General features: G+C 58.6%; 8 protein-coding genes across 8 annotated transcripts; 4 read left to right on the plus strand and 4 right to left on the minus strand.

The window, feature by feature from the left end:
• Positions 1-848: 848 nt before the first annotated feature.
• Positions 849-6,758, minus strand: BDZ90DRAFT_171643 (beta and beta-prime subunits of DNA dependent RNA-polymerase). Its single transcript, XM_025503695.1, has 3 exons — positions 6,634-6,758; positions 6,415-6,571; positions 849-6,347 (listed from the first exon to the last, which is right to left on the minus strand). The coding sequence occupies exons 2-3, from the start codon at positions 6,499-6,501 to the stop codon at positions 1,041-1,043; spliced, it is 5,394 nt and encodes a 1,797-aa protein (XP_025362385.1). The 5' UTR covers positions 6,502-6,571; positions 6,634-6,758; the 3' UTR covers positions 849-1,040.
• A 745-nt stretch (positions 6,759-7,503) lies between these two features.
• Positions 7,504-10,203, plus strand: BDZ90DRAFT_232165 (ubiquitin binding protein). The gene has a single exon (XM_025506150.1). The coding sequence runs from the start codon at positions 7,515-7,517 to the stop codon at positions 9,876-9,878; it is 2,364 nt and encodes a 787-aa protein (XP_025362386.1). The 5' UTR covers positions 7,504-7,514; the 3' UTR covers positions 9,879-10,203.
• On the minus strand, positions 10,034-13,390 carry BDZ90DRAFT_232166 (NIC-domain-containing protein). The gene is made up of 3 exons (XM_025506151.1): positions 13,056-13,390; positions 12,854-12,972; positions 10,034-12,777 (listed from the first exon to the last, which is right to left on the minus strand). The coding sequence occupies exons 1-3, from the start codon at positions 13,355-13,357 to the stop codon at positions 10,163-10,165; spliced, it is 3,036 nt and encodes a 1,011-aa protein (XP_025362387.1). The 5' UTR covers positions 13,358-13,390; the 3' UTR covers positions 10,034-10,162.
• Positions 13,391-14,142: 752 nt separating this feature from the next.
• Positions 14,143-15,817, minus strand: BDZ90DRAFT_171715 (hypothetical protein). The gene is made up of 2 exons (XM_025503696.1): positions 14,948-15,817; positions 14,143-14,877 (listed from the first exon to the last, which is right to left on the minus strand). The coding sequence occupies exons 1-2, from the start codon at positions 15,597-15,599 to the stop codon at positions 14,258-14,260; spliced, it is 1,272 nt and encodes a 423-aa protein (XP_025362388.1). The 5' UTR covers positions 15,600-15,817; the 3' UTR covers positions 14,143-14,257.
• Positions 15,818-19,232: 3,415 nt separating this feature from the next.
• Positions 19,233-20,608, plus strand: BDZ90DRAFT_279547 (hypothetical protein; the record flags this gene model as incomplete). The annotated part of the gene is made up of 1 exon (XM_025509191.1): positions 19,233-20,608. The coding sequence occupies one exon, from the start codon at positions 19,233-19,235 to the stop codon at positions 20,490-20,492; it is 1,260 nt and encodes a 419-aa protein (XP_025362389.1). The 3' UTR covers positions 20,493-20,608.
• Positions 20,609-20,806: 198 nt separating this feature from the next.
• On the plus strand, positions 20,807-22,574 carry BDZ90DRAFT_171730 (hypothetical protein). Its single transcript, XM_025503697.1, has one exon. The coding sequence runs from the start codon at positions 20,887-20,889 to the stop codon at positions 22,192-22,194; it is 1,308 nt and encodes a 435-aa protein (XP_025362390.1). The 5' UTR covers positions 20,807-20,886; the 3' UTR covers positions 22,195-22,574.
• Positions 22,575-22,631: 57 nt separating this feature from the next.
• BDZ90DRAFT_232168 (hypothetical protein) lies at positions 22,632-24,421 on the plus strand. The gene has a single exon (XM_025506152.1). The coding sequence runs from the start codon at positions 22,706-22,708 to the stop codon at positions 24,131-24,133; it is 1,428 nt and encodes a 475-aa protein (XP_025362391.1). The 5' UTR covers positions 22,632-22,705; the 3' UTR covers positions 24,134-24,421.
• Positions 24,221-25,790, minus strand: BDZ90DRAFT_171739 (Nop52-domain-containing protein). The gene is made up of 4 exons (XM_025503698.1): positions 25,583-25,790; positions 25,381-25,489; positions 25,075-25,297; positions 24,221-24,996 (listed from the first exon to the last, which is right to left on the minus strand). The coding sequence occupies exons 1-4, from the start codon at positions 25,664-25,666 to the stop codon at positions 24,309-24,311; spliced, it is 1,104 nt and encodes a 367-aa protein (XP_025362392.1). The 5' UTR covers positions 25,667-25,790; the 3' UTR covers positions 24,221-24,308.
• Positions 25,791-25,867: the final 77 nt, after the last annotated feature.

The following is a 25,867-nucleotide window of genomic DNA, read 5'->3' on the forward strand; positions in this document are numbered from 1 at the left end:
GTGATCGAACTCCCCTACCTGCTTTAGCCCGGCGTCCAGCCTCGCGGTCCATGCCCGCGGCTGAGCTTCACGTAGCCCCGGCCTCGGTAGCGGGTACCGACACCTTAATTCGTCCCTTCCTCTCCAGACTCCTTCTCATTGCTCATAGCCATGCGGGGCGCTCATAATCTCATAATGAGGAACCGAGTTGACCATTCTAAGAGACGCTGACTCGGTAACGCGCATCACTGTAAAGCGAGACAGGGCGGCGTCTTACGGGGTTACGGTGCGAAATCAAGTCAAGGAAGGATCAATCGAGGGGAGGGGGGACTCCACGTCACTGTGCGTGAGAGCGCGCCTGTCATTCGGCTTTGCGAAGCTTCCTGCATTTCCAAATTGGAAAAACGTACCGCTATCGCTCGCATTGACGACTGCACGTATCTCAGTTCGTCTACGTGCGTAGCCGGACCTCATTGTCGCGACGCTCTCTTGTGGGTGGGCGAGGGATGTTGCTCCATTTGGCCGTCACGTCCTCCTGGTGAGTGACATGACACTGTCGGTGGTGCTGCTGGAACTGAGGCCTTCTTTGTCACCTGATTGGATCTCGGACTTCTCACTTGGTCTACTGAAGGGGGAGGCGCACGATGAGTAGGCCTCGTGGCGAAATGCGACGTCATGGCGAGAAGCAGCCCTTCATCAGTCCTGATGCGCCGAAGCCTGCGCCGCAGCCATCACCCTCCAGCGTCCCTCACACAACGTCGACTATTATGTACTGATACTGTTACTGATTGATTGAAAGTTGTTTGACTAAGGTCTGCTGCGAGCGCACAGTCGGTCGCTGTTTTCTTTGTGAGTGAGAAGAGAGGTGCTGAAGGGTGAATGTACGACCCGAGAGATGTGAGAGTGGGACAAGACGAGAGTGAAGGGAAGTGTTACAATGGGGGAGGCGAGAGGAAGGGGGACGTCGGGAGAGAGCGCCTGTTTTTTGAGCATCGAATTTGCTAGGGAGTAAATGCAGAGCAGAGGGCGGGGTAAAGGGGGGAATGGGGCCCATCAATCGCCTAGCGTCGCCCCGCTGCCCAAGAACTCTGTTGCGTAAACCTGGACCTATTCGGCGATGAAGCGCCGCCACTGCTGCCACCCTGCCTACCGCCACCCTGCCCGCCATTGACCTGGGGACTAGTAGGCGACCACTTCGGGCTCGTAGGACTGTACGCCGGGCTGGCAGGGGAGTACTGCGGGCTGGTCGGAGAGTACTGCGGGCTCGTAGGGCTGTACTGCGGGCTAGTGGGCGAGTAAGCCGGAGAGGCAGGCGAGTAAGCCGGGCTGGTCGGCGAGAGGCCTGGCATCTTGCCCGCAGCAGGGGAGGTGGGGCTGGTCTGGAAGCGTGGGCTTGCAGGCGAGTAGGCAGGTGAGGCGGGAGAGTAACCTTTAGGTGAGGTGGGGCTCCATCTAGGCGATGCAGGGGAGTAGGATGGGGAAGCGGGGCTGGTGCCGTGCGCCGCTTTGGGAGAGGTGGGAGAGAAGCTTGGCGAAGCCGGCGAGTAGGCGCGCGGAGAGGTGGGCGAGTAGCCAGGCGAGGTCGGGCTGAAGGAGGGAGAGGTCGGGCTGTACGAAGGAGATGTGGCGCCGAAGTTGATGTTGGGTGAGGCGGGAGAGTAGCCTGCATTGGGTGAAGCAGCACCACGCGCAACCCAAGGAGAGATACCGCCTCGTCCAGGCGACATGGGCGCATAGGCTGGTGAAGCGGGCGAATAACCAGGTGAAGCACCGTACAGGCCTGCACCGGGTGACTGACCGCCCATGGGTGTGCGCATGGGAGACTGACCAGGCTGAAGCCATCCGTCGTACGCATCTTCGCCTGGCTGAGCAAGCGGTGAGAACATGGCCTGGTCCTGCACTCGGAAAGCATCCTCGTCGAGCGGCGAGCTGGAGTCGTAGGGGGTCATCATGCCTCCAGGCGTCTTGCTGCCGGACGGGTCGATAGCCGCAGCCATCATGGCTTGGACGGGCATGCGATAGTCGACGATGACGTCCTTGAGGGCCTCGACGTCGAGCTTGACGCTGAATGCTCCCGTACCCATGGGCGCCATCTGTCCGAGCAGCACATTCTCCGCCACGCCCTTGCAATCGTCAATGTCACCCATCGCGGCCGCTTCCATCAAGATCTCGACCGTCTCCTCGAAGGAGCAGCGCATAAGCGCACCCTGATTCGTGCGATTGATGCCGTGACGCGTGATGGCCATGAGGACTCCCTGGCTCGTCATAATGTCACAGAGCAGAGCCAAGTGACGGTAGTTGACGTAAGATCCGTCGAACTCGATGACCTGCTTGGCCTCGCGCAGGATGGAGTTGCGCGCAGCCTCGATACCGAGGACGTGGAAGACTTCAACGCAGTTGTTGGACACGGTACGGTGAGGATCGACATGGTCTGCCGCCAAGATCTCCTTGAAGTTGGTGCCCTCCGTTTCGAGGATGTTCTCCTGCACCTTCTCCCACGAACCCGTCTCAGGATTAAGGCGCATCGCGTCTTTGTCCGTCTTGGTGATGAAGACCTTTTTGATGCCCTTGATGCCCTTGAGATCGATGTCGGTCAACATCTGAATGGCAAATTGCTTCAAGAAGGTCTCCTCATCGCCCATGGCCTCCTTGTCCGGCTCGTTGTTGACGGTACGGACTCGCAGTACCAGCTGGTCAGCATTGTCCTCCGAGTGCATCACGAAGACGTCGTCGCCGAACAGTTGAGTGACCTCAGCAGCCACCTCAGCCATCGTCAAGTTCTTGTCGAGCATCTGACCACGGTCGAGGATGAAACGGAGCATCCAAGGGGATTGGCGGTCCAGTGTACGCTCGACGTCCTCGTCTGGCACGGCGAAGAATGACTCGACGAAGTCGCGATCCTCCTCGATGAGCGTGTTTGTCGGGTCGGGGTCGTAGTGGATCTCGACGGCGCCCGTGATCGTCTGCAGCGTCGTGTGGGTGAGCGCGGCTTGAATGGGCTTGGCGAGAGCCTGCTGGTTGTCGCTGTGGTCATGCCATCCATTGTAGGGGGCCTGCAGGTACACGCGCACCATGGGCGTCTTGATGTTCTCGGCGCAGTTGATAATCTCCTTGAGACGGGGCACACCAAGGGTGACATTCTTTGAGGCGACACCAGCGTAGTGGAAGGTGTTGAGCGTCATCTGCGTGGCGGGCTCTCCAATCGACTGAGCAGCGAGGGTACCGCACATCTCTCCCGGATTGGCGACTGCCTTGGCAAACTGGTCCTCGACCTCGGCCAAGACGTACTCGAAGGAGCGGCGATCCAGGCGCAGGTACTCGATGACGTTCTTCGAAGAGAGGTACGCGCGCAAGTGGATCTTGAGGAGGAGCGTCGCGTTGATCTGAGCCTCGCGACTGATACGATCATTGCCCCGCACGACGATGAGGCGGTCTAGCGTCTCCTTGACGCCCGTGACGATCTCGCCCGGAGGCAGGTCGCTGGGCTTGCGCGAGTCCACACGGAACTCCTGCTTGGCATTGAGGATCAGGCGGGCAATGTTGATTGGCAGCTGGACGTCAGAGCGGTCCGTCTTGAAGATGAAGCCGCGCAGCAGACGGCGGTCCTCTTGAAGCCTAGCGTACTCCTCGTCAAGGAGATCCTGCAACTCCGCTGACCAGTCATCGAGACCAGCTTGCAGCGATCCCTTCCTGAAGCCACCCTCTTGCAAGTCGACGCGGAATCGTCGGTGGAACTCGGCATCGGTCAAAGTGTGGGTGAGGAGGTTCTGACGCTCCACCTTGGCACCATCAATACCGTCCTCGCCGTACGCAAACTGAATAACGCTGTTCGTCGAGTTGCGCACAGTACCGTCGTAGCAGATCATGATGTCCTCAAGCGCCTTGACGAGACGACGCTGAATGTATCCTGTCTCGGCCGTCTTGACGGCTGTGTCGATCAGACCCTCTCGCCCAGCCATAGCGTGGAAGAAGAACTCCTGCGGCGTCAAGCCTCGCAGGTACGAATTCTCGACGAAGCCTCGCGACTCCGGGGTGAAGTCGTCCTTGGCGAAGTGGGGGAGTGTGCGATGACGGAAGCCAAAGGGAATGCGCTTGCCCTCTACTGACTGCTGGCCTACACAAGCCGACATCTGCGAGATGTTAATGAATGAGCCCTTGGAGCCAGCAATGACCATCTGCTTGACGTTGTTCCAATCGGGGAGCGACTTCTCGGCATTGGTACCAGCCGAGTCACGAGCGGTATTGAGCGTCTTGTTGACAGCAGCTTCGAATGACTCTCGCAGCGTCATACCTGGCTCAGTGCCCAGCTTGTCCATGCGCGCGTCTTCGATCAAGCGCGTGACCTCCGTCTTGGCCTTGTTGATGGCCTCGGTAACATACGCGGCCGTAGCCTTGTCTGCTACCGTGTCGCCGATGCCGATGGAGAAGCCATTGTGCAGCAGCCAGAAGTTGACGACTCGCTGTGCCCCACCAAAGAAGTCGCGGCATACTACGGGCCCCTTTTCACGGAAGATGATGTCGATCAAGCCGCCGGCCTGCGCTCCTACGATCTTCTTGTTGATGACGCCGAAGAGGATCTCACCGTCCTCGATGTGCACACCAGCGTCTGCCAGATTGTTTGTCGAAGGCTTCAAGTTGTCCGACCCTTGGAAGATGTTGATGCCCTTTGGAATGCACATCGAGAGGATCTGCTTGCCCGACCAGAACGGCTTGGGTCGCAGCACGCACGGCATGGGCATCTCGCCATTCCACTCGGGCACCTGCAGCAGCACCTGCTGAACCTGCTCGAAGTCCATCAACATGTCTCGCACCGTGAACTTACGAATACCGCACAGCGTGTCCTGCACGATACCCATGACTGGCTTGTTGGCCTGCGGAGAGACGATGTTCTTTGCTACCCATGCAATTTGGCTCAGCTCTGCCCTGCTCTCCTCGCTTTGCGCTACGTGCAAGTTCATCTCATCACCGTCGAAGTCGGCATTGTACGGAGGCGTGACGGAAAGGTTGAGACGGAAGGTCGAGTAGTCCATGAGCTTGATGCGATGGCACATCATTGACATCTTGTGCAGCGACGGCTGACGGTTAAAGAGGACGTAGTCGCCATCACGCAGATGACGCTCGACAATCCAGCCGAATTGCAGCGCCATGTCGCCGCGGCGGTTGTACTTCAAGTCGATACGCTCTCCGGTATCGCGGATGACGTAGCGGGCGCCAGGCCACTCGTTCGGACCGTTGCGGACCAGCTGCTGGAGGTGCGAGATGTTGTAAGGCGTGACGCGCTCAGGGTACGTGAGGTTACGAGCCATGCTCTTGGGTACGCCAACCTGGTCGAGGTCGAGATGCGGGTCGCCGGTAATGACGGTACGCGCTGAGAAGTCGACTCGCTTGCCCATCAAGTTACCACGCAAACGTCCCTCTTTGCCCTTGAGACGAGCACGAATCGACTTGACAGGTCGTCCACTCTTCTGCAAAGCCTGCGGGATACCGGCAATGTCGTTGTCCATGTACGTCGCAGTGTGGTACTGCAGCACGTCCTCAAACTCATCGACGATGTGCGCCGGCGCTCCCTCTTGCTCGAATCGCTTGAGCTGTTGCGAAGCCTTGATGATCTCTGCCAGCTTGTACGTCAAATCGTCCTCGCCCTTTGCTGTGCCACCCTCGCTGATGGCCGGTCGTACAGGCGGCGGCGGTACGGGCATGACCGTCAAGATCATCCACTCTGGCCTAGCCCACTCCCTCGACAAGCCCATGATCTCAATGTCCTCATCTGGGATGCGCTTCAAGATGGCGAGAGCCTCTGAAGGGGCCAGCTTGCGCTTCTCTGGCTGCGACGTCTTTGCGCCGCCGTCCTCGCCCTCTTCCTTTGCCTTTCGCCACTGCGTGAACAACTTCAAGCCTTCTCGACGAATGGCCGGCTGCTCCTGCCCACACCCGCCATGACCTGGACGATCATCTTCGTCATTCATGTGATCCTCTTCCGTCTTTGGCTCGTCAGCCTCGCACGTCGAGATCTTGGAGCAATTCTCCCAGACCTTTTGGAATCGACGCTTGCGGTTGTTGCGGGTGAGGCGGAGGTCTTCGGCAAATCGCGGATTGGTGTACTGGTCTGCTTTGAGCTTACCGCAATGCACACAGACGCTCTCCAAGATCTTTTTGACCTTGTTGATGAAGCCAATGTGGTATACGGGTCGCGCGAGCTCGACATGGGCGAAGTGGCCCGGACACTCTGCCATACCTTCACCGCACGTCTGACACTTGAAGTTGCGGTCGACGGTACCAAGACGGGGATCTGAGAGGCCATTGGGTTTGGGTCTGCCGGTCTCGTCTGCCGTCTCTGGATACTCGATCTTGCAGACTGACATCTTGTTCTGCGGGCGAGAACACGGCGAGTCAGTTCGCAGCATAAGGCGGTGCAGCACTTTCGCAGCAACGCACAATCTCTTCAGGACTGAGTACACCGAATTGGACCTCCCTCACAAGCCTCTGGGGCTGCGAGGAGTAGGCAAAGCGATAGCCGTTCATGGCTGCCGAGAAGGGAAGTGAAGAGTGCTAGAAAAGGAGAGTGGTGTCGAGAAGGCGACGAGTGCGCTACCTGTAGCAGGCGGTGCGCTGTTAGCGAAGCTTCATGAAGACGTCTTGGACGCTCATACCCACTGCTCGGATGCGGATGGATCCAATCCAAGTCGATGGTGGCCACCTGCCGTCACTCGTATCTCAGACGCTGCGTCCAGCCAAGCACTAGTGATAAAGCGAACGCCTCCCTCGTGATCTCCTCGCTGCGTCTCCTCTCTCTCTGCGCTCTCTCTCTCTCTCTCTCTCTTGGTCGTCGTCGTTCGCCGGTTGCGCGGCTGATGATGTGAAGAAAGTCTAGGCTGCTGCGCGCTGGACAAACTCGTTCTGCCTAGTCGTAGTGGGGATTGAAATCCGACCCGTTTGCTGCAGGTTCCTTTTGAGCACGGCAGGAATAGCAGGAAGATGACAATGTCTTCTCTCTGCGATCCTCACAACTTGGTTGCGTCTCAAGAGGCTGTGGCGTATATGTGGGCCGGATGGATGTTCCCTCGACTGAGGATGACGCGGTCACCAACGAAGGGATGCGACAAGGGCAGTACGAAGACCAGCGTGTTGCGCTGCTGCTGTGACGACGATCTTGATACAATCAATCGTAGCACGGGCGAGGCGACTTGAAGAGGACGGAGGAGGGAGGGAGAGGGATGGGGGGATGGTAGGAAGGCAGGAGGAGCGGGCGTTGCAGGCGTGGCGCGGACTCAGACGACGTCGAGAGGCGGGCGGGCAGAGGCACCGAGAGGCAGAAGCAGACACAAGAAGGGGCAGCAGCTGTCGCGCGGCTCGCTCCATGGCTGTCGTCGGTCTGTCCCTCTGTCCGCCGGACTCGCGCTCACGCTCAGCATCCGTCGATGGGTCCGGCGCGGGCAGTGGCAGCGTGGCTTCGACGTTGCAGCAACTGAGCGCCAACGACACTCTCAACTCCACTTCTCACCATCATCACTATTTGATTGACCGCATACGCCACCATGTCGTCGTGGTGGGGATCAGATCCCTTCGTCGACTTGGTCGCAAAGGCGACGTCCGAGCTGCTACCAGCAGGGCAAGAGGACATCGCCTTGAATCTCGAAATCTGTGACAAGGTGCGAGCCAAGCAGGTGCCACCAAAGGCTGCCATGCAGGCCATCAAGAAGCGCATCAGCGACGCCAACCCCAACGTAGTCCTCCTCGCACTCGGACTCACCGACATCTGCATCAAGAATGGTGGCGATCACTTCCTTGAGGAGGTGGCATCGCGCGAATTCATGGACAACTTGACATCGATCCTCAAGAGACCCGCAGGCGTTAATCACGATGTCAAGGCAAAGGCGCTGCGTTTGATCCAAGACTGGGCACAAGTAGCTGAAGCCAAGCCTGCGCAGATGGGATACATCACTCAGGTTTACCGCTCCCTCAAGCTTGAAGGATTCGACTTCCCCGCCACCTCTGGCCAGGCATCCGCCGCCTTCGTGGAGACGCTCACCGCTCCCGAATGGGTTGATGGCGACGTCTGCATGCGATGTCGTACTGCCTTTACCACCTTCAATCGCAAGCATCACTGCAGAAATTGCGGCAACGTCTTCTGTCAGCAATGCTCTTCGCACAACATGAGCTTGCCTTGGTACGGCGTCGGGCAGGACGTCCGTGTATGCGATGGATGCTTCAATAAGAGAGCTCCACCAAAGATTCCCGCAGGTGGCAACAAGCTGCAGAGGTCATCGACTACGACGGTTGTGCCAACGGGGCGAGGAGGAGCGGCCGCACAGCGCTCAAACACAACTGGGGCAAAGGCATCGAGTAGCAGACGGAACAAGAGGGAGGACGACGACCTCGCCCTTGCCATCAAGCTGTCATTGCAGGATGCGCCAAGCGGGAGCAGAGCAGGTGCTGCAAGCTACTCAGAGCCATCGCAGCCTCGCGCCACTCGTCAGCCCAATGGCCGGATGCTCGAGGGGACAGACGCAGACGATGACCCAGACCTCGCAGCGGCCATCGCCGCCAGTCTCCGCGACTACGCTCCACCGCAGCCCAGCGCGCCAGTGGGGCTTGATGAACCTTCAACTCCCTCAATGGCTCCCACCCAGCCGGAACCGTCCTCTTCCTCATCTCACTCCAACTTGCCCCTTCCTCCCTCGCTCGATCTACCCCCGCAAGACGTCGACTCCCTCCTCACATTTTCTCAAAGCGTCGCAGCCCAGGACGCACAGGCGCGGCACTACGGTACCGCGCCTGCGCCGGACCACGCAACGCAGGCACTCTACGATAGGGCCACTGCTGCGAGACCCAAAATGGCGCGTAGTCTGGACGAGGCTGGAAGGAGACAAGGGGTGTTGATGTCTATGCATGACAAGTTGAGCGAGGCCGTCAGGCTTTATGATCGGCTGTTGGACGCTCAGATGGCCAGGCCGGCGGGAGTGCAGTACGGATACGCACCTCCGCCGGGTCAGCGAGCGCAGACGGGTAGCCCTGATCCATTCCCTCGTCAGCATTATGCGCAACATCCTCAATACTACGGCCAACAGCAGCAGCAATATCCTGCTCAAAGCGCATACGGGTACGGCTATGCGGCTCAGGGACCAAGCGGCTATCATGAGCAGGCGGCGCACCAGCAACAACAACAACAACAACAATACCAGCCGCAGACTCCTGGAGCCATGCCTAATGGGGTCGGCACCTCCTCGCTCTACCCCTCTTTCCCACCTGCGGCCTCCACGCAGCCTCAGCAGCAGCTGCATCAGCCGCCGTACCCTCAAGAGCCCCAGCTGACTGGCGCATCATCGCAGCAAGGACCCTATGGGGCAGACGCGCCTCCGCTCAGCCCTTCTGCCTCGCTGCATGGTAGCGAAGCATACGCCGCGTACCATCCCCCGCATGGCCAGCAGCAGCAGCAGCAGCAGCACAACTACTACGCGACACACGAATATCAACAGCAGCAGGCCAGTCACGCCCCCGCGCAGCCATTCTCGCCCGCTCAAACGAATGGTGCTCCCACTGGACCAGTGGCCGGGCTGAACCAGTTCGAGCAACTAATGTCCCCTTCCGCCTCCTCGTCCGGAGCAGCAGCCGCTCCAGGCATGGGCTCACCACAGCAAGCCCGCACACCTGCTGCTACCATGCCGCAGCGTCGCCCCTCCGGTCAGGCAGGAGTGGGAGCGCATGGCGGGACGACTTCCGCAGCAGATGGGCTAGCGATGGGCGGGGCGAGTAAGCTTTTCCCTAGCGTGCCGACGAACGACTTTGCAGCGTCCTCTTCCCCATGGACTCCGAATCAGCCGGGCCAGCAGGAGTATCAGCAACAGCAGCAGAGACAGAATCAGGTTGTGCAAGAGGCACCTGCACTGATCGAGCTCTAAGCTGAGCAGTGATGGCGGACCCTAGGCGGACACGCTTTCTGTTTGGTCTAGTCGATGCTCTTTCCCGTCCCTCCTTTTGAGTCTGCGCCCTCCATACCTTACTGGCGCACGGCACTTTGATGCGAGACGATGCCTCTTCACGACACGATGCAATGTAAATCTTCTTATGAGCATTGAATTGAGGTCCTCTCGCAGAGGCCTTTGTTCCTCTCCCCATCCTGCCTTCCTTTCCTACCTCCCCTCCCAACTGACCAAGCTCAAGCCATGCCTTTCCAACGCCCGACTCAACGAATGAACGCATCCAACCTCGTGAGCTGAGCAAACACACCTTGCTCAATCCTGAACCTCAGCATACCCGCAAACATCATCAAGGCTCGCGCCTGGTTTCGCACCTCACCCATTCTCGCCTCCCTCGCCTCAGCACCCTCCGCTTGCCCGGCTCCAGCAGCCCCATTCTCCCTGGCGCGCTTAAGTCTTGCGTGGACGCGATAGAGGACGTCCATTGTGAGCAGAAGGAGCTCGCTGAGATTCCTGCCCACACTTTCGTCGACACGTCGGAAGAAGCCTTCCGCTCGTCTGCTCAGCGCAACCACATCTCCCCTGGCTGCACCCGAGAGGGGGAAGAGATCCGTTGCCTCGAGGACGGAGAGTGCTTGCTCCAACTTGTCTTCGTTGCCTGAGCGAACGAGGTTGACCGCTCTATGGAGCTCGAGGAGGAGCTTGCAAGTCTGTCGTGCGGTTGCGTCCACGCGACGGAGGATATGTGGTTGGGACTCGTAGCTTTGCAAGACGGCTTGGGCGAGGGTGGGGAGGTCGGATGTCGTCGACAAGGTTGCGTTGGGGTTGAGCGCTGACGCTTGCTGTGGCTGCGCGTCCTGCGAGTCAGAGAACAAGCTAATCCCAAGCTCCCTATTGAGCACTCCCACAACCCTGTCATACTCTTCCGCCAGGTTGAAGAGCAAAATTGCGTCCCTTGTCCTTCCCTGCCCCTCACTCTGCTGTGCTGCCGCCTGGACGATGTTGCGCAAGTACTGCTGGTCTCCCTCCATCCTGAGCAGGGGTAGGGCCTCTTCGATTGCACCTGGCACTCGGGCGCCATCCACCCTGACGTCTCCGACAAGGTCGGCGTACAGGCGAGTAGAGGTGACGAGATCCTTGATTGCTGAGTAGCAGCGGGTGCGTTGTTCTTCCTGAATGGCGCGAGATACGCCGGATTGGTCCGAAGGCGAGGAAGAAACGGGGAGGCAAATGAGGTAGAGGTACTCCAGTGCTGATCGCGCATCGGAGGACGAGAAGAGGCGGATATACCTCGTGATGAGACGTGGGAAGTCGAGGGCGGCTACCTCCCTGCCGCTTGAGTTGTCAATCTGCAGAGCGTCTCCGCCGGCGCCCGCGCCCATAAGCGAGCGACCGAGCTGCTGTTGTTGTTGACCAGCAGGCGGGAGCCTGAGCAAGCCGTAGTAGGCAAGCGCAATAGCAAAATGTACCGCGTCCGATTGATGCTGGACCCGCGCGTATAGGAAGGCGACGGCACGCTCGAACTCTCCGCTGAGGAGCAGCACCAGGAAGTAGTGCAAGGGTCGTCGCCCCTTGGGATCGAAGTGCTTCTCACCGTAGCTGCGCAGCTTTCGTGCTAGGTAATCCAAAGTGTAGTCATCTCGCTGGTCGACTCCGTCCTCCTCATCCTCCCCAAGCCCAGCCACAGGAGAGACGTTGGGCTCGCGAATCATCATCAACTGCAGCCACAGCCAATTCTCTGTACTCTTTGTGAGTGAGCTGGGGAACTTGCGAGTTGCGTCTACCCGCCCGATGAGGCGATAGAGGGCCAGCTTGTAGGGATCCACTCCAGCCGCATCTCCGCCGCTAGACCCGCCCATGGCGAGGTTGCGGAACCTCGCATTGAACTCGGCATAGAACCTGTCCCTACTCGACCTCGAGAGGCCCGTACCGCCAGACTCGACCCATTCACGGAACCAGCCCAAGAAGCCAGCGTCTGAGCGTCGCATCCCTTCTTCGTACTCTTCGGCGTGGGCGAGGGCTTGCTGCAGGTGACCGGTGCGGAGGAGATGGAAGACACTGGCCCACACAGGCTGGGGTGCTGCATTGGCGCTCTTGCGGAGCACTTCCAGCTCGGAGGCCCATCGTCCCTCACGTCCCAGATGGCTGACCCGGAGGAATGCGGCCACACGAGCCACAATTCCCGGCTGGCCACCCAGTTGTGCCTTACTAGGATTGGAGGCAATGACGTTGTCCACATGCACCTCGAACTGTCCTTCCAAGAAGCGCCTCGCGCCACGAGTGATGCGCTGCCTCATGTCCCTGCCCTCAGCTGTGCCGTAGTACGTAGCTGGGTCAGAGTAGGCGGCTGAGAACTGCCTCTCGCGCACGGTGTGGCTCCCCTCTTCTCCCAAAATCTTCTGGAGTGCAGTCCAGCATTCTACCAGCTGCGAAGAGGACTCGGCGCTGCTCCCCGATGCGCTTGCTTGGCTGGCTTGGTGTTGCTGCTGTTGCTGAGCGAGGCGGAGGAACTCAGAAGCCAGAGGAAAGGTAGAGTCCCTCAACCTTGCTTGATTGAGGGAGCGAATCAAGTTGTCGAAGGACATGAGCTTCGTGTGCATCGAGAGTGAGCTCAAGGGCGGGTCGGTAGACGTTCCCTCCGAGCCCGTACGAGCGGCCCCTCGTCCCGCGATGGGTCGGAAGGCACTGTCTGCAGAGGAGGCAGCAGCCATTCCACCGCTACTCTGGTGTTGTCCCAGGTCTTCGAAGATGCGCTTCTTCTGCTTTGACCAGCGGGAGTGCATGGTACGGGCGAGGGAACGATTGAAGTCGTCCAGCGTCTCGCGGCGCCCTTCGTCTATTGCGCTAAGGATGATCTGTTGCTGTTCGTGTTGGAGGTAGCCTGGCGAGTGCAGAGGGCACGATCAGCATGCCTGAGTGAGGAGAAGAAGAGGTCGCGCGGGGAATAGCAGACTCACCTTGGACATCGGTATCCTGCAGCGGCTCCAGCGGCTCAAAAGCGGACGCAATGTTCGTCTGGTTGACATTCTGCGAGAGACTGAAAGCGTCGATTCCTGCTGAAGCGAGGAAGTAGTGGCTGCGAGTGTAGAGAATACGATGCCGAGTCAGTCTTGGTTAACCGCGATTCCCATCCCTTCACTCTCTCCGCTCAAGACTCACGCCTTTGCATCGCCCTGCTGCGCCCTCCCTCCAACGCTTGCTCCTCCACCAGCAGCTAAGCTCCTACTCTGACTCTCTAGTTGATCAAGCGCCAGGTTAATGGAGGGAAGCTCTGCGCCCCCAATGCCGCCGCCTGCCCCGCTGGATGCTGCATTGTTGCTTCCTGAAGCGCCGAGGGCTGAATGCCTCTCGCGCTCGATCGCAGAGGTAAGCTTGCGTGACTGCGAGACGAGGTCGGAGAGGGTTGGGGCGCTTCCCCCTGACCGGGAGGCTGACCCTCCGTATTGCGACGATGAGAGCATCGCGTTAGTGATGATGAGGAGAATGTCTTAGGTCGAGTAGCAAAGGAAACACGCACGAGTGGACGAAGGATCGGACGCGCGAGGTGGGCGGACGGAGACGCCACGTGGTTGCGAGGCGGGTCAATGCATTGAGCTACGGGCGAAGACGAAGGGGTGGCTGCTGTTGAAGCTTTTGATTGAATGCGAAGAAATAAGGCAGATGAGGGCGCTGCGACAACTACCGTCTCACTTCGCGCCGCCACCTGGAGGTCTGTTGAAGAGCGCATCGTTCCTCCTTGCTTCTCTCCCTCCCTCCCTCCCTCCCTCCTCCTCCTTGCCCCCCTTTTCGCGCCGCTCAACCTACACCATCACATCCAACCATGCCCCTCCCCATGTCCCTCTTCTCCACATGCTGACTGGCCACCATTCCGTACCCAGTCGTCTGCTTCTCTCCCTCTTTGAGCAAGCGGTCATCCTCCTCCTTCTTCCTCCTCAACCCCTCCACCTCCCTCTCCAGCACGCGGGCTTCGACCTTTGCCCTGGCGCAAACCGCCTGGACATCTTGCAGAAGCTTCTCACCCTCAGCGCTTGAGCGGGCCAGCTCGGTCGCATCCTTTTCAGTAAATGCTTCGCTTCCTTCAGCCAGCACCTCGAGCACCACCCGCAGATTATGAGGCAGGTAGCTCAGCATGGCGCTACCTCCGGTCGCGAGGGGGAACTTGGTCTGCTTGATGATGTACTCGCGGGCAAAGAGCCAGTGACGGTGGCGGAACTCGCGCACTTGGTCTACCAGGAGCAGGTAGAGGGCCTTGGCCTTGGCGCTGCCCCCGTCGAGGCAGAGAGATTTGATGTTGGCGTGGCGGGCACGATGTTCGAGAAGATTGATGTATTCGCGCTGGGTTGCGGGACGATAGGAACCTATCAATGTGAGAGAGCAGTAGCTTTCGAATCAGCGCAAGCTCTCACTCGGTAACCTGCATTCTCCGCTGCGGACTTACGGAACTCGCGGAGCGTGTCCGTCAATTCATTCTTCGGCAGGCTGGCCGTAATCTCCAACAAGTTGTCCAGTAGAGGTACCAACGAGTCGTTCGCTCCACTCTCTCCTCGTAGGTGGAAAGGCTCCTCCCTTACTCCCTCGTATCTCACTCCCTGTGGGAACATCGGATTGCCCTTCTTTGGCGCAGTCCCGAAGATGAACGTGCGGAAGCTCAGATAGTCGGAAGGCTTGCTACGACCCCACATGCTCTCCATGACTGCATTGATCTTGCGATACGTGTTCAATAGCGACTCCATCCCAGCCTCTACAGCAGGCAGATCCTGGCGGATGGCCGCGGCGAGGATGTCTTCGGTAGACGATACTGCCTGACCAGAGAAGGAGACCATGGTGATGTGCACGGCGATGAAGCCGCGCTCGCTTCCATAGGGGTCTTGGAAGGAGCGGATGAGGTCGAGGTTAGGGAATGAATAGCGACCTGCTTCCTTCCCCTCTGGGTGGGAGGTGGTGAGTGAAAGGTCGCGGAACTTGTAGTTCACGAGGGCGTCTAGCGCAGCGACAGAGGGGCGGGTGTCAGCTTGTGTCAGGAGGAGTCGAGGTGGGCTGCTGGAACTTACAACTGGAGGCATACTCCATGAAGGGCTGATGTCCAAGCGCATCAGCCAGCTTCTTGAGCGGGACAGCCAGCTGAGCAGGCAGGACATCCCTTCCCGGGGAGTAGAGGCCGGTCTTGCGATAAGAGATGTCTGTCGGCTCAAACAGGTATGCAGAAGTTGCAAAACAGTAGTCTCGGAACAGGGCAGAGAGCAGGCGTTGATCACCAGAGGCGATGGCCTTATCGACTGCTTGGACCTCGGGCCCGTTGACTTTGAGCTCGGAGAGAACGGCGTCCCCGTACTGACCCTGAGCAAGGAGGCCTGGTCCGGTCTTTTTGTTGGTCAGAGGATCGTACTGCTTGATCGTCATGCGTTTGAGCAGGGAGTCGAGCCTGTCGAAAGCAGGGGGAAGGGTGACGAGTGGGTCCTCACGCGGGAGGAAGCCGGCCTTGCGGCTGATCGTAAACTGAGGGAGACGCTTCAGTCCATCTGGGCTTAGGGTGGGAGCCAGGTCTTCCAGGAGGAAGGGCTCGACCTTGACACCATCGCTGCTGGTCGCAAGAGGATGAGAAGGTGAAGTGGAGTTGACGACGGTAGCAAGGCCGCGCTGGTTGAGGCTGAGACGAGAAGAAGGTGAGACGGCGAGACGCTGCAGGGCAATCTGTCGTCGCATCTTGTCTTGGTCTAGTTTGCTCTTGCCGAGTGCGGGGTAAGGCGATTCGAAGCGCTGAGGCGGACTAGGGCAAAAAAGTGCCAGGGAAGGGGGCTCGACCTCAGGGAAATCGATGTTAGGGAGCAGAGGACTGGTTAGCGGGATGTCCCCTCTTTATGTATCCCTCGATCCTCGATTGTTTGTCATCGGCTTCTCATCATTTGTTGTGGCTGGCCGGGTCAGCTGGGTAGCAAAGCTGGCTTGCTGTGCAATCGCGCGCGCCGCGGCAGGGTGATGGGGTGCGGAGCGCAGTGCGGCGTTGAGGAGCTCCAGAGAATAGGGACGCGTCGGGAGGGCGGTGGTGACTTGGCTGCGAACAAGAGTAGCGATAGCTGTCGACCAGCTCAAATGAAGTGAAAAGAGGCGTTTGATTGCGAAGAGAATGATAACGAGCCTGGCTGGAAAGTGCCAGTAAGGATCTGAGACGGCTCTGAGCCAGAATCATGCGCATCATCGTTGAGCAACTGCCTCACTCTGCTTGTGGGCTGTTGATGGCACGACCAGCTGCCCAGTCGATGACGATTCGCCTCGGTGCCGCCTCAATAGTCAGACTTGCGCCTTCGGGAAAGTCTGCAACCTCGACGTGAGTTGGCGTGTATTTGACGCGAAGAGTTGGAGCGGACGGCTTGCTTGCATCATCTTCATCCTCGTCGTCGCCTTCAGTAGATGGAGAGCCGTTCGTCGTACCGGCCACCTGGCGTGAATCGGCACTCATCGCTGCAGCACCGGCTGCTGCAACTGCCACACCCACATCCATCCTGCGTCTGCTTCCCCGCTCCCTGCGCTTTCGACGACGCTCTGCAGGCGAGTCGACGCTTCCCGACCTTTCGCGGGGAAAGGTCTCGTTGCTTTGCTGCGTGGTACCTACTGTTTGCAAGGAAGCACCGCCAGGCGGTCCAAGGTGCGTGCCTGGAGTAGCAGAATCAATAGCGGCTGCAATTGAGTTAAGGCTTTGTCGTCCCGTGTTGACGACCATCTGCTGCGCAGCTGAGGCGTTGCCCGGGTGTGCGACGCGGGAGGTGTTGAACTCTCCATCACCCTCCTCATGAAAGTCATCATACTCCTCATTCTCGGACTCTCCGCCCTCCCCGAACTTCCTCTTCTTGGTCGAGACTGGCGCTGCAGATGCTGCGCGAGTGGGTTGCTGCCCGCCTTGTTGCTGACGGGCTGCCCTTTGCTGGTCTCTAATATGGTAGACTTGAGCCGACACGGCCTGCTGAGTGCGGTCTGTGTTGGGATAGGTTTCCAAGAACTTCTTTACCGCCTGCAATCGATCGGGTGTGTTCGTCAAAATCGTTCGTAGGGCGTCGCGCTCTTGCTCTGTCCAGGCTCGAGAACGACCCTTGCGCGCGTCGACGCCGCTTTCTACCGCGGGGGGCTCGGTGTCGGGGGCGGTAGTATTGGCGAGCTCAAGGTCACTCGAGAGAGACGACTCTGGATCCTCTTGTGCTCGCGCCTGCTTCTGAATGGTGAGCTGCTGCGTGGTACTCTTGAAGGAGTCTCCCTGTGATGGCATGATTGCAGCGCCTCCGAATGAGCTGGGCCGCTGACCACTGGGACTCTTCTGGAAAGTCTCTTCATTTGACCGCTCACCAGCAGGTGACTGTTCAGCTGTCTTCTCGTACGGAATGGCTGAACGCGTGATGATAGCAGCTCCGCCGAATGAGCTGAGTGGCTGGGTGATCGAGCTCTGTTGAGTCGATGCGGTGGCTCCTGGCTGGCCACCGGCTGACTCCTTCGACATGGCCCTGGAAGAGGTAGCGGGCTCAGGGGGGGAGCGACCGCCGGTGATGGCGCTTGTAGCTTCACCTGGTGAGATGGCAGGCAGATTGGACGCGATCTGCTGAGACGATGAGGGTGGTCCTTGATGACCCTTCGACGAGTGCTCTAGGCCACTCTGAAACGAGCTACCGCGCTCGGCAGTGATGATCGAAGCTCCGTTGAACGAGCTGGGAGGTCCGGTGCCTGTGCTCTGCTGCACCAACGTAGAGGGGGCGGGAGTCATGAGAGTAGAGCTCGAAGTGGTGGGCCGGGAGGACCCATGCTTCGAAGCAGACGCATGAGTCGCAATAGCAGGTCCATCAGAAACAGGCTTGAATGACGAAGCCTGACTCGAAGATGGACGAAGAGTTGGCGGCACATTTGGACGCCCTTGGTGATATGGAAATGATGGGCGAGGGGTAGAGGAAGCCGGTTTGCCAACCGAAGTAGAGGGCGTGTTGCCTCGTGCAGGCTGCGGGAAACTGGAGTTCTTTGGCTGACTGAGAGCCTGGGCATGCTGGCTGTGCTGAACGTGTGCCGCAGAAGCCGTAGACGCCCTCGCTGTGGCCGAGGTGGAGCCCATCTGATCAGAAATCCTTGCTTGGGCTGCAGTAAACGAAGAGCTGGCCGCACTTGTCTGTGCGCTCGGCGTCGAAGCGCGAGGGAAGGATGCAGAGAAGCTGCTACCTTGACCGGCAGGGAAGAGCATGTCAGGCGTGAACGGACCGGTGTAGGGAGCGTTCTCAGATCCTGGCCTCTTTGGCTGGGCGATGCTGCCGGGAAAGGAGCTGACGGACGTGGTGGCCGAGGCGCTTTGAGCCTGCTGAGCAGCTGGCAGCAAAGTAGCTGAAGTAGCGTTTGCCGCTGCTTTGCCGGCCGTCGGAGGCGCAGGAAATGAGGAAGAAGATTCGGGAGGCATAATGTAGCTTGAGCCAATATGCTGGTGATGGAGTTGGTAGTTGTGGTAGAGGAGCCAGGAAGCGAAGCGCGTTGGCGGGAGAGGTGGAGTTGCGGAAGGCGAGCAGGGTGCGGAGCAATGATCACTTCGTGCCGCTCGACTCATCACGATCTTCACTCTCGATCGTCGCTCTTACAGCGTGCAAGCCAAGGCAAGCGGCTCGAGAGGTGCGTCGGGACGACGTGAGGGCAAGCGAGCCGCGAAAGCGAGTGAGCAGGTACTCGGGCACCGTACGGTAGTAGCAGGAGCGACGTGCCACAGTCTAGCATGACGCTGCCCGCTTCGATTATTCTTGGACAAGTCTGGCCCCCTCTCAGAGTGCAGTAGAGCTACACAACCTACCGAATGCCGCAATCTCACCCCGGCATGCATAGGCTTCACGAGAAAGCATTACCGAAAGGGCGTAGACTGGCGGTCCCCTCCCCTTCCGCTCGACCCGCGCTCGACTCACTCCACACTTCTTCCTTCCCTTCTCCCCACCACGGCCAACACGAGCTGGCGCTGATCATCTTCTTGAGCCCATTGCTGGAGCATAGGCGCCGTCGGCCTTCGCCGCCATGTTGCCGCTCTCGACCTTTCGACTGCCTCCTGAAGGGAGTTGCACTGGCAGAGGGGGATCTCAGGGCTCACTGAGCAGCCACAATCAATTCCAGTCCAGCCTCGGCCAGGACCTCACTCAAGCCCAATCAGGCCCACCACCTTTCATCTCGCAGGCCTCGCTGAACAACGTCCCATCTTTCTTCCCTCCCCCACTTCATCAACAAAACCTTCACGCTCACCAACACGGGCTGAGCCAGTTCCATCAGCATCCACCTACCACCCCCCATTCCCGCCTTCTCACAGACGGTAGCGCAAACAGCAATCGTGAGCCGTCTATGACTGTCAGTGGGAGCCCCAACGACCTCCAGCGCGACGACAGTCACATAGATGAGGACGAAAATTCTGAGAACAGCGCTGCGCTCCTAAGCCACGCCACCCCGACTCAAGGCCCCTCGAACGCCAATCTCACTCTCGACCTTGCCCTCAGCAGCCGCCGACGAGCACGCGTCACAAACTATACGACCTCAGAAGACGCCCTTCTCTTGTCACTCGTGGGAGACAGGCACGAACTGACTGCAATAGATTGGCTGGGCATCGCAATGGAATTTGTCCGCCAGACAACCGGCAGAAAACGCTCTCTGGATTCCTTGCAAAGACGTCACAAGAGGCTGCTGGCTAAGAAGCAGGGCACAGCCCTCGACCGACAGACCTCCTCTCGCCCATCAGCCGCTCCACCTCCTCAGCCGGGGGTGCCATGGACTCGTGAAGAGGCGCAGGCTTTGCTCAATATTGCTCTCAAGCACACAGACAAGACGCTACAAGAACAGACCATGGCCATCTACGCCGATTACTGCAAGACTATTCCAGGCTCTACGAGAACTCTTGATGCTGTACGTAACAAGTACCGTCTACTTCTCGCCGGGCTGCAAAGTAGTCATGAAGGGCCAGCACGCGGAACACGAGCAACCACGGGCTCAATGAGGACGGTATCTGGTGGAAGTCAGGTCACCACTGATACGAACAACGAGGGAAGCTCAACTGGGCCTCGCCAACAGCAAAGCCACCTTGGCGCAGCAGGTCCTACGAGCACGGCCCCTATCTCTTCAATTGGCTCCACGCTTGACCTCACGCAAGGTGATACACAGCATTCAACTCACCAGCAGCGGGCGCAACTTTCGCATGCCCCACTCAGTCAGGATCACCAGCAGCAAGCAGAGACGCCAGGCCACCTCGAGCCTGTTGACGTTGATGTGACCATTGTCGAGCCTTCCGGGCTCATCTTTGCCAACTGCCAGCCGGGCATCGAGATCCACATCTTCTCACATCACCGCTTCAAAATCAGGAGCGCAGACTCTCCTCGTGAAGTCAGTCAGCAGCAAGAGTGCCAATCCTCTCCTGCCACATTGGCTGCGGGCTTCATTCTTAAGATCACAGACAACGGGTCCATCCAGGCTACCAGACTACCCGTGGGTACTTCTTCCAGCTTTGCGGCGCTCCAGGTGGGCAACGGGACAAATGAGCACCGCGCCATGGCTTTCCAGACCCGATTTGAGGCTCCTGACGGGCTTTGTGTTACTATTGTCACGAGAGCGTAGAGGCTGAGGGCTCAGAAAGGCAAGCCGTGACGAGGGGAAGGATTGAAGAGCATAGGGACGAAGCGAGTGCGCAGAACAAGAGGCAAAGCAGAAGGACGTCACTTCCTCTCGACGTCTTGACCTCGAGCTGAACTACTCGCCTCGAATGATCCCGAGATTTGACGAAATGAATACACCTACTTCACGAGTAGCCGTCTGCCGCGAGCGAGTGGGCTTTCGGAATTCATTGAACGGCTTGCAAGTGCGGGGCAAGGCGCCTGTGTGTCCCCGTTCAGCCTCCAATCATTCAACGATGCTCGGCCCGACGTCCGATGCTTCTTTCTTCCCTACCATCAGCCGGCGCTTTGAGACCTCTGCCCTTTGAGCCTCGATCACTGCTGCAGTACCTTGCGAGATGGCCAAGAACGACCATCGCGCTCGATCTGTGCGTGGTCGAGGCATTCGAGCGCCCTTCGACACTCGACACCGCCATTGCGGCTCTCGTCCCGCTACCACGGCTCAAGAGTGGCCGCCTCACACCACTAGAAAGCCCATGCCAGAAGTTGAAGGACACCCACGCAGCCTGACTTCCTCTACCAGCCAGTCCACGAGCATGCCAGGAGCAGCTCAACAGAAAGGGCGAGTCCCGCCTCAACCATCAAAAGTGGAAGAAGATGAAGACGACATCCCACTTTCCCGGCTCTTTTCGTCCAAGATCGCAGACTCCGGCGCAGCAGCTGCGAGCGAACGTCTCAACAAGGTCAAGCACGCCTCCGTCGTCTGTACTGAGCCGCTTGCCGCTTCAGTCAAACGATCGTGGTCGTCGAAGGAGGTACGAGTGCTTGGCAACATCCTGGTCGAACATCGGCATTGCGACACAGAAGCCTATGAGGCCTTTCTGCGCGCCTTTCCCACAACTGTGCGCTCTTTTTACGCTGTGCAGAGAAAGGCATACAAGATACTGAGAGAGTGGGAGAGCACGGACGAGGAGTCTGAGAGAGAGGAAGAGGATGAAGAGGAGCAAAGCGGGTCCGGGTCTGAGGAGGAGTCGATGGAAGAGGGAGAAATGCGGGACTCTGATGAGAGTGTCGGCTCGCAGGACGATATGGAGGAAGGTTCAGTCGCTTCATCTCTGACCCCACTGCCAGAGGAGGAGACACCGCAGCTACCCATTTCTCATCAGACGCGATCACAGTGCTCGACATCAACACCCGTCGAAGCTCAGCAGATCGTCGCGAGTTCTGGAGGAGCGAAAGGTTCAGGTGCAGCGCGGACCCGAGCAAATCCCAGACGATACGCCAAAGCAGCCCTGCACGCAAAGAGCGCCTCTGGCTCTAGCGCACCCATAGACCTGGCTATTGCCCACGGCGCCAACGAGGTCATCATTCAAAACTGCCCAAGCGGCTTTACGGTGAGCGTGTACAGCAAGACGTTTGTCAGAGTGACAAGAACGTCGGTCGCACAGCCGGCAGGCCTCATTTCTTCCTTCAGGCCTCAGCCGCCGGCATTTGCGTTCAACGTGTTGACTGCGGACGGGTCTATCCAGGCCACAAATCTACCTTCGGGCACTAAGACTACAATTGAGACTCTTCACCGGCCCAGCCTGTTCGACTACGGCGAAACGCATGAGCTCAGTGGGGGAGAGGTGGTGAAACGAGCGAGCTTTGTGGGGCCCTGCGGATTTGCAGTGAGGTTCGTGTGGGCGGGGACAGGTGAAGAGTGAGTGAGAGCAGGGACATGGAAGCCGCAGTCCAATGTTCGGATAGGCGAGGAGACGAGGAACTAGGGGCAGGAGGGATGCCATTGTATACTCGCCCTTTGCGACTGGTCAGTTGAGCCGCTGCGATACAGTAGCTACAGCTCGTGAGAAAGGGAGCAGCTAGTGCTGCGCAGCCTCGACCACTTTCCTCCTTTCCTTCCTTTGGCGGGCAGACACTCGAGTGTCGCCCCTTCATTCAATCTTAGACAGTCGTCCTTTTCAGCACTCTGCTTGAACAGGATGAGAGCTTGGGCCAGAAGTACAGAAGGGGCCCTGGCTCGAGAAGCTGGGCCTTGTGCAGTGCTCACCAAATGCGAGCCGCGAATGTGGAAGGTCGAACGATGTTGAGCGAGAAACCGCACCGCGTTTCCGTCTTCTTTCCCTCTCTCTTCTCTACATCACCACAACACCTTCGTCCCGTCAATCTCGAGCCTTCTCTCAGCTGCTTCGGAGTGCTCGGCTTCAATCAGCCGCCATGACTCTCTCATCTGCTGAATTGGCGCAAGACAGCAAAGGCGGCGGCCAAGCCATGCGAGCAGCAGGCGGCCAGCAGCTTGTAGTCTCGCAACCGCTCAACAACGGTACGCAAACAGCAAAGTTGACAAAGCAATCTTCATCCGACAATGACGGCGGTTCATTCAAAGATCAAGAACGAGGCGTCCTTGATCAGCGTTTCATCAATGCTCCTACGGGAATGATCAATCAACAGTCGCTCAGCACCCCATCTACTACACTAGCTGGTCCCCCTCCAACTGGGGCTCGAGTCGTAGGTTCCTCTATCCTCTGGACGCGGCAAGACGACTTCAAACTCATCAGCGCTGTCAATAAGTGGGGTCATCATTGGACGGCAGTGCGAGACGAGCTGGGCTGCGCACCAGGGAGCTTCCCTCGCACCGTCAAGGCGATTGAGCATCGCTACGCTCGCCTTGTACAGGAAGGCGTGGTAGAGAGCGTCATGGCGGCCCGAGCTTCATCATCGTCGTCATCGTCGTTGTCATCGTCAGCATCTCGGGCTGCTCCTCGCCCCGCTGCCTACTCTAAGCAAACACCCAGCACAGCACCACCTCCTCCACGTCAGGCTTCACTCAAGGCGGGCTTGGCCAAGTCATCCGCTTCAGCCTCGAAACAATCTCTCACCACCCTCACGACTGCCAAGACAGCTCGTCGTCAGCCCCAAGCATGGACCGAACAAGAGACTGCCGTGGTACGCCAGCTCCAGCGCAAACACCCTGGTGACTCCACCGCCCTCGTCGATGCTTTCGTTGCTACATTTCCGGGCACGACTAGGAGCAAATCGTCTATTCAGAACAAGGCCTGGGACATGAACAGGGGGAAGACGAAAGATCGAGCTGTGGGAAAGAAGTATAAGGGAGAGGAGGACGATGATGACGATGGTGAGGAAGACAGTGAGAGCGAAGAGAATGATGATAGCGAAGAGGAGGAGGAGCAAGAAACCGACGCAGAGCACAATGGCGTCAAGCAGAGTCAGATGCCCAGCGGGCCTGACTGCACGAATAGCCTTCAACAGCAGCTCCCGGTCAATCTCGACACCTCGATCCACTACGAGCCCAGCGGCGTCCGCATTCAGCACCCGCCCTGGGGTTTCCACTTTAGCGTCTACTCGCCCACACACGTCAACATCAGTAGGGCAAAGTCGCAGCAGCAGGCCGCGTTCGCAATCGAGGTCACCGGCGAGGGAAGCATACTCGCTCACAACCTGCCGGTGGGGACTAGATCGACCCTCACTATCGTGCCGATTGAGCTGGACGGGCTGAGTGAAGCTGATCAGGGAGGCGGTCGAGGTACGGCAGTAGAGACGAGCTTTATCGGGCCTGATGGTTTCACGGTCCGATTTGTGTCTAGAACGGCAGGTAGAGGCGAAGGAGCGTGGCGAAGGGGCTGAGACCGGCGTGGAACGGTGATGAGGAAGAAGCGAGAAAAGGTAAAGGCCCTCCAATGTCATGGCTTAATCGAAGGCTTGAAGACGAGAGGCCTCTCAAGCCTTTGAAGCAGGTGACGAGGTTTCAATTGACCCGCAAAGAGGTACAGCGAGTGACAATAAATTGTGCCTCAGATATCTACTCGTCATCCTCCTCGTCCTCTTCCTCCTCGCGCCTCTCTCTCTCCTTCTGGCACAGGGCATACAGCCTTCTTCTCCTCTGCGGCAACGCGTCCGCCCGACTAGCTGCCTCGAAGAGCAATTGATACACAGCCTTGCGCAGCGCGAGTGGTGATTGGCCTGTCTTGCGCGCTGCAGAGAGAATTTGAGGGTAGGTGACATCGTTCTCCTCCTCTTCCTCCTCAGCGTCGGTCTTGCGTCTCTTGGCGCTTCTCCCTCCTTCGTCATCGTCGCCTTCGTCCTGGCTAGCTGCTGCGACCAGGCAATCGTCCAGCAGAGGTTGCAGAACGTTGTCCATAATCTTGTCGTATACCGTAGACGAATGACAAGTAGCCACCGTCCTCGCCATCGGTTGAAGAAGGGCAGTGAGGGAGAAGCTCGCCTCGCTGCTTTCCTCCCCATCCTCCTTCTCATCCTCACTCGCACTGCCCAGTGCTCTTTCCAATTCCTCCAAATATACATCCGTCAAATGGTACGTCAAGCTATCCGGCACCTTCGGGTCATTGGCACACAATGGCCCTCCGCCTTCCGACTTGACCAGTAGGCGTCCAAAGTGCTCCACAGAGGCGGGGTCCCATGCATCACGCGCCAGGAGGCGGAAAGCTGCGTTGATGAAGCGACGGAGGAGGAGATAGAACTTGTTGATCCTGAAGAGCAAGAAGCAAGGACGGGCTCAGAGGTCAGCAAGAGCTTGAGAGAGGTGCGGTGGGAACATGGAGACTCACCGCCACTTGTCTAGTCCACTCCACTCCCGAGCCATGGCATCCCAGAACCCTTCCAGCATGGCCAAGCCACCTCGTACACGCATGGGGATCTCACCCGCTGAGCCCTCGAAGCCAGCGACGGCCGGAGCAGGCACGCGGGATGTACCTGGGACGGTCAGAACAAGGTCGGCCAACTCCTGTGCGAGTGCTTGCTGAACAAGGGGTTTGTCTGACATCCAGAAGCCTGCGAAGCGACCAAGCGCCAAAATAACAGAAGTTCAACAACTTTAAGTGATAGTATATGCGGCTGAGCTCAGGCCGACTCACAGTAGAAGATCCCTTTCCACAATTTGGCCATCTCGAGTCTAGATATGGGCTGGTCTCCCGTTTGGGCCAAGAAGGAGGCCAGGGAGCGAACGGCTGCGTCTCTTGTGCGCTTTTCTGAGAGATGAGGACAAGAACGGGTCTGGTGTCAATATTGGTGGTAAGAAGGGTTGGGCGCCATGAGAAGGCAGGCGCATACACTCACCCGTCGAAGCAAGCAACTTGCCCATCGGCAGAACCGCAGCCTCGGCCGTCTGCTCCTGACCCTTTCCTGTTGTCGCTGCGGCATCGGCCCCCTTCTGCACCCGCTTTCCCGTAGCTCTACTCGAAGACGCTCTTGATCCCGACGCTGATGCTGACGAAGAAGGGGCCATGCTGGTCGTGATGATGATGATGACGGTGGTGAAGATGCGAAGCTCGATTGCTCCCTCGGTCCGCTCGTCCAAAATCTCAAATCTGAGTCCGACTTTCCTTCCCGCCCCACGTGGCG

This window comes from Jaminaea rosea (assembly GCF_003144245.1).
Source record: "Jaminaea rosea strain MCA 5214 unplaced genomic scaffold BDZ90scaffold_6, whole genome shotgun sequence".
Classification (NCBI taxonomy): domain Eukaryota; kingdom Fungi; phylum Basidiomycota; class Exobasidiomycetes; order Microstromatales; genus Jaminaea; species Jaminaea rosea.